At 42.7% G+C, this 12,568-nt stretch overlaps 2 protein-coding genes across 3 annotated transcripts in view; one reads left to right on the top strand and one right to left on the bottom strand.

Annotated features, from left to right (window-relative positions):
* Window positions 1-32, bottom strand: part of LOC147232063 (alanine aminotransferase 2-like) — a 12,793-nt gene extending 12,761 nt beyond the window's left edge. The window contains exon 1 of the mRNA XM_086151330.1: window positions 1-32. This exon is cut by the window's left edge and continues 315 nt beyond it. The gene's annotated coding sequence lies outside the window, so the exon portion shown is untranslated.
* An 851-nt stretch (window positions 33-883) lies between these two features.
* Window positions 884-11,922, top strand: shisa2b (shisa family member 2b). 2 transcript variants are annotated; one of them, XM_086151326.1, is made up of 4 exons: window positions 884-930; window positions 4,233-4,296; window positions 4,636-5,524; window positions 10,026-11,922. In XM_086151326.1, the coding sequence occupies exons 3-4, from the start codon at window positions 5,221-5,223 to the stop codon at window positions 10,595-10,597; spliced, it is 876 nt and encodes a 291-aa protein (XP_086007452.1). In that variant the 5' UTR covers window positions 884-930; window positions 4,233-4,296; window positions 4,636-5,220; the 3' UTR covers window positions 10,598-11,922. The 2 variants fall into 2 exon arrangements, with proteins under 2 accessions (XP_086007452.1, XP_086007453.1); XM_086151327.1 differs by having other exon boundaries at window positions 912-930; window positions 4,678-5,524.
* Window positions 11,923-12,568: the final 646 nt, after the last annotated feature.

Below are 12,568 nucleotides of genomic sequence, written 5' to 3'. Positions count from 1 at the left end.
TCGCCGCATGTGATTGGCTGGAGCTTTCCCACAACTTTAAGACGTCAGGCGAGCTGATATTATTTTGATGCAGGAGTGGGCGTTCCCATTAGGGGATCAACTTTGACCCAATTGGCTGAAGAAAGCGGAGGGCGGGCCAATGGGTGAAGTCGCTCATAAAGTCCCTCCCCCTCCCAGTGTACATGAAAGAAGTGCTCTCTTTGGACCCATTCTAACTCATTATTTCAAAATGCACAAAACATACTTGCCTGTCTGAACAAATTGCTACAATACAGTTTTTTTTTTTAATTATTTTTAATAACTTAATTTCATGTTAGTACAAGTAGTTTGAATTTTCATTTGCTTTTATTTCATTAGCTTGATGACATATATTTTGTTAACTATGTTCCATTAAGCATGTGATATAATTCTCAAAGGGTAGCACTGGAGGCAATGAAGCCTCCAGATGTCTCGGAAAGACATTTGATATCCCAAACTAAAACATTTCAAATGAATGCATGTGACCTCCTCCTGACTGAAGTGTATAATGGAGCGCATACTTTGGCAGCACCATGCAATGAATTCTTTTCCATCAAGTGCATCACACTGGTATAAAAAAGACACACTTCCATGAGCGAGTCAATACGTAACCACGGTTATAATTCTGAGGATTTACTCCGCAGCTGCTATGTTCTGTAGCCTGAGCGCACACACTCAAAGTATGTCTGCCCTTCACTGGGTGTCATTTTTAAACCCACTCCGCCAAGGCCACAGGAGTATCTTGGATGGTATTTACTGTAGATCAGTCCCTGGGTATTCGTTTTTGGAAGAATCTTGTTGACGATGTATTTTAAAGAGTGTATATATAAACCTGGGAGTACATGTATTTCAAGACAGAAGCATTACGCTCTTGAGAAATGAATGCAACTGATGAACAAAGAGCATTGACAGGTGAGTAACCTCACTGTTCACCGTATTCAAACCCATGATAGACAGAACCTAGATTAAAAATCTACCAACAGATGAGCTCAAAATCTTTGAAGCACCAACATATGACCAAATACTAAACATTTTATGAAGGAAAATTAAATGCAAATTGTCAGAATTCATAGACTTGAATCAAAATGAGAAAACGACTGCATGTAATACTGTCCTGAACAAATGATCTTCTGATGATAAAAGCCTTTCATAACAAATCATACACGTATCAATATCCTCGTAGTGTATTTGCAGTAAACCATTGCGTTTTATGCCTCTGTATTTCTTTTACTATTGGTGTGAAATATTGTTTTTTTGTTGGTTGACCTTGTATTTGTGTATAACATATCATTTTGAAGAGGAAACCATCGAGCCGAGTTTTTAACTGGCAATAAAGAGCAAGGTGACAACTACTTTTGTACCCCAAGATCATACTGAAACTATAAATGCATAAGATTTCACAGTATAAAATTATCCCTATGATTTCGCCATTACATGCTGGCATAACAACAAAAAAAGAAAACAAAACAGACTAGCCGGTTAAGAAACCAACATGGTTTTTTCATCTGTGAAATATTTACACTCTGAATGAAAGAGGAACAAAATGAAAAAAAAAAAGCTACATATTTTTGCTCTGTGCAAATAAAATTCGCTTTGAGGCACTTTTATAAAGTAGTTTTGCCCTTGACTTCTCATTTCAGGACCTTACATTTTGAACAGTCAATACCTTATATCATGTGTAAATGTATGCGCCTCCCAGTGGTAGAAAATGCAAACAACAGCAAAGCCTTTTTAAACAAATTTCAATCACTCTGGGGCAGATCCTGAAACAATGATGGCTAAGTTTAAAAAAGACAACAACCAACTATTTAAATGTGTTAAGTTTTTAAATTTTTTTATCAAGGTTTATAGTGTGAGAGTCATGCAAACTTGAAACACAATACACTAACAAGCCTTGTTGCCGCCAGTTACATAATCATGTAACCTAATTCAGCCCCTGGTGAATTCCATGTAGTACACAAACAGGTAAATAATATACAGGAAACTAAAACTTTATCCTTGCATTTAATAATCTATATAACTACTTCCTCTTGCATGAGACTCATTTTGAAGCATTCAGAGAGACATGGCTAAAGTAAGATAAGATAAGATAAGATAAGATAAGATAAGATAAGATAAGATAAGATAAGATAAGATAAGATAAGATAAGATAAGATAAACTATGTTGATTCCCATAAGGGAAATTTCTTTGTCACAGCAGCGTAGCAATTATAATGTCAAAAAATTAAAATGTAAAATAAATATAAATATAAATATGAATAGAGAGACAGAAGACAGATGATAGCAAGAATGAATAATGAATAAATAGACAGCAGCAACAACATCAGGGATAACAATGGACAACATAAAGGAATAGTTAGGGTGAAAAATACACAACCAGAATTAAACGACAATATATATGTAGTGACAATAGCAATGACGAGAATAAAATAAATAAACAAAAATAGGAAGGATGTGTGTGGCTGGGACCAATAAGGATAAGAAAAACAAAGTTAGGACATGACACAAGAATGGGTGGGGTAGTGAGGTTGTGGAAGTAATTGTAATTGAAGTAATTGACAATTTCTAGCATATTAGTCATGAACATTAAATTCCATTTGATTAAACTCCCTGACTGTTCATTCATGAAGCCTCCCAGCAGACCAGGGTTGGTCTGGTCCTTAGAGAGGTCAAGGGTCACTGTCCGCACTGACAACTACTGGAACTTTCCAAACCAGGGTTATGGCAGGACTAACCAATATGCAAAGGAAACAGATCAGAAACCGGAGATCTCGGCTAATCAGCAGTTTTCAAACACATACAAAAAAATGTTGTGACTCAATGTGCTGCTGGATTACGACTGTCTGCATGAACTTTTTTTTAGCTGAAGAAGCTCAGCTCATGATGTTTTAGACAGTATCCGTTTCGCGTGAACACAGGGATCAAACAAACTTCACCTCATATCCAAATGGAAGTGAAGGAGTAGATGAGATTTAAAAAAAAATCAGTGCCTTTTCACAAAAAAGAAAGAAATTACTAAAGGAGTAGTGGGGGAAAAAACCCTGTCAATATTCCAAGCATCACAAGGTCATCTGTGCTCGGCAGCACGGGACAAATGTGCATGAAAGTGTATGAAATTAATATTGCACGCGCTGCACGCACAAGAGATTTACAACCATTGTGACTCGATTCACCGGGCCAACAAAGATGAGAGAAATATGGAAGAGTACGCGTAACAATTTCCCTGGAAAAAAGAAACAAAAAAAAGAAAGTGAGTTTCCAAAATAAAACTGATGTCAAGGTTGATGGAGTCTTATGTTATTGGTTGTGTACAGAAGGGGGGAAGGGCAGAAATGCAGAATAACCACACATAAAAACATCCCTGGAAGCATTATATGGTTATTATTTGCATGCTCAGACAACATGCAGCATAGAAGTAAGGTGAAAAAAGTTTGAGATTCAAGAAAGATGTGTATAATTTACAATATATCTGGCAGCGTCAAATTAATGCAATCCACATGGATTACAATAAGAAATATATGCTTCTTCCCTGTGCTGAACGTTTGATAGTGGTAGTAAGTAAGACATCAGCCAAAAATAAACCCATTACCAAACACAACATTACTGAAAGTCCAGACGTTCCTCATTGGTTCCACAGTCCATGAGGAGAAATGTGACGCACGTCCATATATGACACTAAATAATATATGTTAGAAAAGCTGGACGGCTCCTTGCTTGCCATTTAGTGGTGATTAAATGAGATAATGGTTGACGCTATCAGGGAAGACACAGGAAATCAATACTGGTAATGCAGTGCATGCAGAAAATCAGGGCCAGACAGAGGTTAAAACTTCCATAATGGTTGATGGTTTTCAGTATGTCAAGTTGTTAGAAAGTCCAGAAGTGTTCAGAACTAACTCTTAAGACATTAACATGTCAACTATGGATATAAATCTTGATAAACAAAAGAAATGTGTCAAAGACTTTAAGGCCATGAAGTAGATTTCCATGAAAATACCGCAGATTTGGCAGAAAATGGCACTTGAGTGAATGAGTCAGTTCTGTCCTTCAACTTATTTATTAAAACGTATTTTCCAATATAATGACTTTTGCAGTAATAAACCCAAAGACCTCAGTAGTAATGCAAATGTGTCCCACGGTGGATCTTAGAATCCCCGAGACACAACAATGCAACTATAAAAATTTGAGTTGAGATGCAACCGTTTGTCCACTAGATGGCAGTGTTGAGACGGAAATCTCGTCTGAGTTGGAATCCCCAATGAGAACGACCAAAACCAGGTACTTTTCGCCCGAAAAATACGATTATTGTCATCAAAATAAAAAGATAAAGAATTCACTTTCGAATATGTAGATGGAAATTTACAGTTTTTGACACTTATTCGTTTTTTTTTCTTTATACATATCCAGCTTTAGATTTATTTATGAGTCAGTAAATCTGAGATAAGTAGTTGCAGAGGATTTTTTTTTTCTTTTTTGTACTTTGAAAGGTGCAAATATCACTGCAGAAAAAGACTTGTGGTGGATTTGCATCCGACTTTCCGTCCGCCCACTTCTCTCTCTCTTTTCTCGCTCTCTCTCTTTTCTCTCTCCCTCCCTCCCTCTCTCTTACGCGGTGAGGGACAAACTGCGCGCTTTGGTTCAATCCTTTATCCAACGCAGACGCACCAACCCCAGCGACTTTTGACGGCTCGAAACAAAAATGCACGGCGCGCCAGCGGAGCCTGAGGAGTGTGTTTTGCGCGCCGCGGCGGACCGAGGACTCGGCGGTAACCCCGGCCGTACGCTCCAGAATCGGGCTGGATTTTCTGGACCCATCTGAAAAGTGAGGAGGAGACTCGAACAGGAAGGAAAAGGGAAAAAAAAATAATTCAGGAATTAAAGAAGCGGCCCTGGAGGCTCCCATCTGGAATCTAACCTGAGTTTATGTTTCTTGTGATTTGGGTGAAACTTGTGGACAGTCTCCGAGCGCCGGAGACGTTTTGGAGACTTATTACGCACAGGAGTTCTCCAGCAAATGACAGCTATTAATCGGTTTATCGCCCCCTCACTTTGCCCTTGCGGCTGGCTTTGCCCTGCTGCCGCAGCCCCGCGTCGCTCCCCTAGCCCGGGATCAAAGAGGTGAGTGACCCCCCCCCTCCAAAGCCCTCCCTCCTCCGGTCTCATTCGGTGCGCCGGCGTCCAGCCCCGGCCACCCGCACCAGGATGCGGGGAGGAGGCTCCCCCTCGTCCGTCACCGCGATCGTGACTCTCCTCCTGGTCGTCATCGACGTGGAAGCCAGCGGGGAATTCTGCCACGGCTGGCAGGACGCCCAGGGCTCCTGGAAAGAAGGCTTCCAGTGTCCAGAGAAGATCGACGCGGAGGACGCTATCATCTGCTGCGGGAAGTGCGAGCTGCGCTACTGCTGCGCCAGCGCGGACGCGCGGCTGGACCAGGGAAGCTGCGAGAACGACCGGCGGGCCCAGGAGCCCGGGGCCGACGGCAAGGACAACAAGGACTCCGGCGCGGGTAAGAAAGACACAACCCGCCGCTGAAATGAATAGGACACACACACACACACACGCACACACACACACGCACACACACACACACACACACACACATGTCCACACTGCAATGCCAGTGTGCGCAGTGACCTCCGTCTGCAGCCTGTTGGCAACGACAGCTGCACAGGAGACAGCAGAGTCCTGCACAAACAGTTAAGTGCGCTCACAAATGGCAAACTACTTTATAAATACCTGTGTTTTTTTTTCTCTTATCGGGTGGGATACATCCCATCCCGGACCACGCAGCTCCTTTCCACCCTCCCTTTCAGGGGGATCCTGTTTGGACATGACCGGAACTCGGATGGTGTCCATTAATACCAGTTAATAATAGTGTTTGGTATCATCTGCCAACAGGATGGGGTCAAGCACCCCTTCTGCAGCCGGTCTTTGAGCTTTCTAGGGATTCATCCTCAGACTGAGAGAAAATAAAGTTGCACTTTTTGTTAATAATATCGTCCAAATCACACACACACACACACACACACACACACACACACACAGACACACGCACACAGACAGACACACACACACACACACACACATGGTCTCCATTCAATACTGCAATGGAACTCTCCTCTACAAATAAAATTTTTTACATTAACATCTGGACATGTGAGCGGGGAAACAGAAAGGAATTATCAGTACAACTTCAAATCCCATTTTGCCTGGATGATATTGTGCCCTCGCTTGGATTTACGTCTCCTAATCTGTCATTTGTTGAGACTACCATGCTTTATCAACGCAGGAAGAAGTGTATACATTTCACCCGGTGGCCTCCAGCCAGAATAACTTATGAGAAAATCAGGTTTTTTTTTTCTTCCCCCAACCTCCTCTCTTGTCTCTAAGATGTGTTTGTTCATACCAGACCCAGTTCTATCAGTGCATTTCAGTCATTTTTCATGTGTGTATGGGTTATTAATCACCCCTGGCAAAGATACACACTGTGATTTCAATGAATTGGAGGCAGGAAATAATTAATCTGCTGAAACATAAAGAAACATATGGTATTTAGAAACAGGAGAATGCCCCCGTGGGAGAGCCAGCCAGCCAGAGAGACTGTGCCCAAAACAAGAGCTTATGAGAGAGAGAGGTTGGGGGGCTGTTGTTGGTTCTGCAGCCGGGCTGCTAGAACTCAACAGCAGCAACAGGTGTGGAGGAGTGACAGGGAACAATGGGAGGGTTTGCAGGCAGCAAACGCAGCTCTCCAGAAAACACGCACCACGCATTTTTGAAATACAAGCAGCCAGGTTCTGAATTTGTGTACAGGATGTATTTTTCCGACTGGATTTAATTTGTAGGCATTGCGGTGGAGGAGGGCTATTTATTCAAGCACTGTGTCTGTGCTTCTGAGCTGACTCTGTTCCAGGATTTTTAATCTTTTTCTTTTTTTTCAGATTCCAAAACCAAAACATCCAATATCATTAATTTGAAATTGGTCAGTGGTTCTCGTTTCAGCCTCACAGTTAACCCAATTTGGAGTCCGACGAGGGGACCTTTCTGTGTGGAGTTTGCATGTTCTCCCCCGTGTCTGCGTTTCCTCGGGGTTCTCCGCTATCCTCCCACATTCCAAAAACGTGCAGCAGGTTAATTGGAAAAAAAAAAAATTGGGGAAAAATTGCAAATGAGTGAGTGAATGTTGTCTGTCTTTGCAAATGGCCCAGCAATTGACTTGCAACTAGTGTACCCTGCTTCTCGACCGATGACAGCTGGGATAGGCTCCAGCATCCCCCACGACCCCGAGTGCAGTATAAGCAGTAGAAGATGGATGGATGGATGAAAGTGGTCAATTGGTTATCTAGCAGGTTTTAAAAATCCATGACTTGTTACAGTCCCAGACATTTTAGTTTATTTAACAGAAAAAAAATACATTAATCCACATATCCATTAACTTTCCCTCTTGCATGCCCGTTTCTAAAATGATTTACTGGATTTTTTTTTTTTTTTTAAAAAGGTTAATCTTTAGTCCTTTAATTTAGACTGAAAAACCCCTCGGTTCAATACATTTCCTGTGATGATTAAAACATATTTTCACTGAAAAAAAGGGTTAATTTATCCTAATGATCTAACATAAAACAATGCATTTACTGGATTTTTTAAATTTTTTTGAAAAAAGGTTAATCTATAGTCCTTTAATTTAGACCGAAAAATCCCTTTGTCCAATACATTTCCTGTGATAATTAAAACATATTTTCACTGAAAAAAAAGGGTTCATTTATTCAAATGATCTAATATAAAACAATGCATTTGATGTGTTTCTGTAAAGCTTATAGTTTCCACAGGGGTTTGGAGCCCGAGTGTGATTTGGGGTAATTACAATGTGTCAAAAGGAAGCTGTTATTGAGGGATTTTCGCTGGATACAGGGACACAGATGAAATAAGGGGATGGGGGGTTTTTATGGTTTATTTGTGTTTTTATGGTTTAAAACAGTTTTATTTTTATGTGCGAGAGAGTGAAAGGGAATAATGGTCCAACCTTTGACATCAGAGTCAGAGGAAAGGATTATTTTCAGTTCTTCAGTGTGCTTGTTATAACACCTTTAGGTGCAAATACTACTATTTTAAAAGGTAAAATGCAAGTACAGTGCTCCATCAACTGAACGCCGATGCGGTATTTTGTTGTTCTCGCCACTGTCTCTCATGGGATGGAGGGAGGTTACCAGTGACCGTGTGATAGATGAGACAGGAGGAGGGCTTTTTGAAATCCTCATCAGCCATGCAGAAAGAAAGGGAGTGGAAACAGAAATTTTAAGGTGTAATCCATATAAGTGCAGGAAAAGGGGGGCGGGGAAAGACTCCCGGAGACATTTTTTTCTATTCCTGCGAGTGAAATGTTGTCATAACAGACTTATGGAGGGAGCTCTTGTTAAAACCTGTTTATTACGGGGTGGGTCGCCGTCAGGGACGTTGGCCACTGAAACTGACAACTCTTCTTGTCAAAAGGAAATGGGTCAGGGTCCCATTTTGTTTCATGTCACCCTGTCTTTGCCCGGGTAAGCTCTGACCCCGGATCTTAGCAGGTTTCATGCAGTAATCTCTTTTAATACCCCGCTGCTTTTGATGAACATTTTGAAAAGTTTCTCAAGGCTGTAGATTTCAAAGAGTCGAGAAGACAAAAGGAAACTGGAGCCAGCTGCCAGCTTTCCTTCTCCGGCCTACAGTTACACCTCATAACCCGTGGGTACATTAAAAGGAAAATTACTACACCCTGTGGGAACCATAAAATAACAACTAATCACTTGTAATGAAACATGGACGCTGTTGTGTTTGCGAAGGTGTTCGTGTGAGCGGCCGTAGCCGAGCAGGATCGAGAAAAACATCACTTTTCGCTCCCGCTGCTTTTAATCCGCGTTCTTCGAATGAGATGTATTCGACTTGATGAACTTGTAATGATCCAGCTTGTACCTCGGATCCTCTTAAACGAAAAGGTGCGGCTCATTCCTGTGAGATTCGGTCCATGGCTGATAAATGACGCTCTGGCTCGGGGAGCGTTGCGTCGCGAGTGTGATTTGTTGTTTCAAATATAAGGACGGAAAAGGTCATTGAGAAAAAAAACGTCTCTTCTGGATTAAAAGGTTGAATAACCTCCCATTCAGCTACAGTAAACTATTCAACTATAATATCCTTCAAGTGGGTTCCAAGTACCACGGTTCACACTGAGCACAAGTTTTTTCAAGGGGCTAGTTTAAGAAAAGAAAAGGATAGAGGGCCTTTTTGTCGAAATCTTCGTCTCGGCAACTGGACTTGAATTTCTTCACTTGAAGTAATTTCACTCCTCATCCGAGAGGCTTCTTCAGTTCATAGAGGAGGGACGCAAATACCTGGAGGTCGCCTCGCTCAAGAGTTTCACTCATGTAAACACACAAACACATGCAGTCATGTTCCAATTAAGACTAGAATTAGTTTCCTGCAGAATTAATGCGACTAGAAGTGCTACTTGCTTAACTAATTGTGCCCTTTGTCCTCGACCCGTCCCGAAATAATTTACCTCATACATGTCTGTCGTTTGTTCCCAAAAGAGATGCTGTTTGCACAATTTATGACATAACATTCGCACTATTTGGTACACACACAGTGACAGACAAACGCAGGCATGCGCGCAAAAAGATGGACAAAGAAAGTGACTCAGACACACGGAGACAAAAGTGTGCAGGGTCGTGGAGGCTGCTGACACAGCAGGGTGCTGGGGATTAAAACAGATCAAAACAAAGTTAATAACTGCTAATGAGAGTCTAAGGCCCTCCAGGGTCCCAGTCCCAGAGTACCTTTCACTCTTTTACCCTCGCCCCAACAGTTTTTTTTTTTTTTGTTGTTTTTGCATCTTACCAAATCTCACATGTGGTAGTTTTAACCTGCACTAAAAAGCATGAAATGTGGCTGAGAGCGTTTCTGTAGCAGCAGCTGAGCGAACATCTGCTTCTGAGTTCTTCTTTAAAGTGAACGTGTTCTCTTGCTCTTCTTCCCAGTTCCCATCTACGTGCCTTTCCTGATTGTGGGCTCCGTTTTCGTGGCCTTCATCCTGGTCGGATCTGTGGTTGCCATGTGCTGCTGCCGCTGCCTTCGACCCAAACAGGAGCTGTCGTCGGCAGCCGCGACGGGAGGTGGAGCCGGCGGCGGGCGCCTCCTGGAAACAATTCCGATGATGGCCAGCGTGGGCACGTCCAGAGGCTCGTCGTCCCGCCAGTCCAGCACGGCCACTTCCTCCAGCTCCTCTGCTCCCCCGGCGGCCCCCCGCCCGGCGCCCCCTCCTCTGATGCGGGCCCAGGCCTCCTGCTGTCTGCCCCCAGATGCCAGTGTCTTCGTCAACATGCCCACCAACTTCTCTGTTCTCAACTGTCAGCAGGCGACACAAATCATGCCTCACCAGGGGCAGTTCCTGCACCCGCAATACATTGGCTACGCGCACCCCGTCACCCCTGCTCAAGCCTTCCTCGACCCTACCCAGGGAGGATACAGACCCATCCAGTCCCCCTGCCCTCCTCCAGTCGGAGGGTCCAGTGTCACCAGTGACCAGAAGTACCCTCCGGTAACTGTTTGACCAGGAGCCAGCCCGTAGTCTGTTCTGCCACTTTGTGAAGACTAACTTCTGAAGCTTAACCTGTGAGTGCGGAGCCGCAGAGGCTCCCGGAGTGGAAAAAGAAAGGCGAGGAGTCAGTCTCACATGAAGGACTCGTAACAGTCGCTGGCTACGGGGCCTGCCCTGTGATGTGTCCGTTTAATGTGTTTTCTATGATCACCTGCGAGTTGGAAAGAGCAAAGCTCAGCCTATAATGGAATGGATGGATGCAAAAAACATAACCGCTTAGATAAAATGCAAACTGGTGGGTCTCATGGCCCAGATTGGCCACAAAAAAAGAAAAAGCTTGCTGTTTGCATGTATGTGTATACAGAGGCGAGTAAAAGAATTTGTGCGTGTGAATGGGCGATGACTGGATGATTAATAGCAGCAACTGTACGCCAAGTGGACATTCAAGCCAAAAAAGTTATGACCACATGCTGTGTTTATGCCATGTGCACATCTGCACTTGTGAATGATTGAGAATGGTTTATGTAATACGGTGTGTGTTTGTTTGTGTTTTATGTACGAGGAAAGAAAGCATGTGGAAAGATGCTTGTACTGTACGAGAGTGTGACTTGAAGTGTGAAGTGTGGAGGGATGTGGTCATATGAGTAACTGCGAGTTAACTGTGTAATGGGAAATCCAGGTGGTGTGATGTGAAAGGCAGTTGCTATCTCCCAACAGACCATTTAAACTCTAATGAAGTGAACATAGGACATAGACTGTGACGATCCACCTCACTGTACACCCCCGCGCCTCGCCAAAACTAAAAAGAAAAAAAAATATTCAGAAGCAAAAATGGAGTGACCTAACTGCCTGGAGTACACAGATGCCGAAAATATTCACACAAGTCTGGCGGTTAATACATCGGGAACAGTGACAAAGGAGCGCAAAGCCACCCCCTGAAGATTACTGAATTAATTGTACAATGGAAAATCTGCCAAATGCCTCCCTTTCACTTCTCTCCTTCGAGAGGTGTGTCATGTGTGTGTATTCAACACGCACAGTTCAGTGAATTTACTGAGGGCATTGGCAGCTCCGGGGAAGCTTTGAGTCATTATTTCCCACAAATTAAAAGGCGTAAAAAAAACTGCAGTTTTTGGCAATTTATCCCAAGTTGCATTTTGAGCCATTTTCGTTGCCTTGCTGCAGCCTGGTTGGTAACAGCTCTGGTAGCACAGTAACATGGAAATTCAGGAATGCTGTGCTCCACAGAGCTTGCAGTCATCAGTTGTACTGGAAATGGTTATGTCTGTGTACCTCATCTGTGCTCCCGAATACAGTAAGCAGCTTTTGTGTCTCAAGTCTGTCCAATCTGTTTCTTCTGTGAAATTCAGTTATTTGATAAGGCAGGAGTGATTTTTTTTCATATGAATTTGGAAAAATTAAAAAAAAAACAATCGAAACAGAGACCGTTCTTTTGAGAAGTTGATTTTTTTCTCTCTTTTAGTAATTTATGGGCTTTCTAATTTGACCCTTTGAGTCAAGGATTGGTTAAAAAAAATAAAGAATCTTTTAAATGTTGAATGGCTTCACAGACAGAACCTTGTGAAAACCCCTCCAATGGACAATTTGGGACCAGTGGTTCAGTTCCTCACATGTGTATCTTAAAGAGTCTAAAGAAACAGTATTATTGCAATAGTGCAAAATGTTATCTTCAAAAACATCTTGCTACTGATACGGATAAGCTCAGTTTAGTTATCAGCTTTTGATAAACTCACATGAGGGGTGTTTGTGAGAGTTACTCATGCCTGGGTCTGATCTGAGCTGGGTTGTCTGTCTCTGTTTAAGTTTCTAGCCTAGGGAGCTGATTGGAGATGATGCTGTGACCCCGTAGCTTTACAGTATCTCTCCACAGGAGAGTACTGCAGACAATGGCCAAGAGTGAGCAGCATAGGGATTTTACACAATCAACATTTCTGTAAGATAAGTGGGAGTTTCTGTGGGGGC

Source organism: Fistularia commersonii, chromosome 8, assembly GCF_037954325.1.
Source record: "Fistularia commersonii isolate RoL2024-O1a breed Wild chromosome 8, RoL_Fcom_v1.0, whole genome shotgun sequence".
Taxonomy (NCBI): Eukaryota; Metazoa; Chordata; class Actinopteri; order Syngnathiformes; family Fistulariidae; genus Fistularia; species Fistularia commersonii.
Note: the sequence above shows the minus strand (reverse complement) of the source record. Positions and strands in the feature narration are given on the sequence as shown.

Bases quoted from the DNA above. Each gene is read 5' to 3' on its own strand.
- shisa2b (XM_086151326.1), top strand. From the start codon at position 5,221: ATGCGGGGAGGAGGCTCCCCCTCGTCCGTCACCGCGATCGTGACTCTC. The intron at 5,525-10,025 runs GTAAGAAAGACA...TCTTCTTCCCAG, and splicing joins CAACAAGGACTCCGGCGCGG to TTCCCATCTACGTGCCTTTC.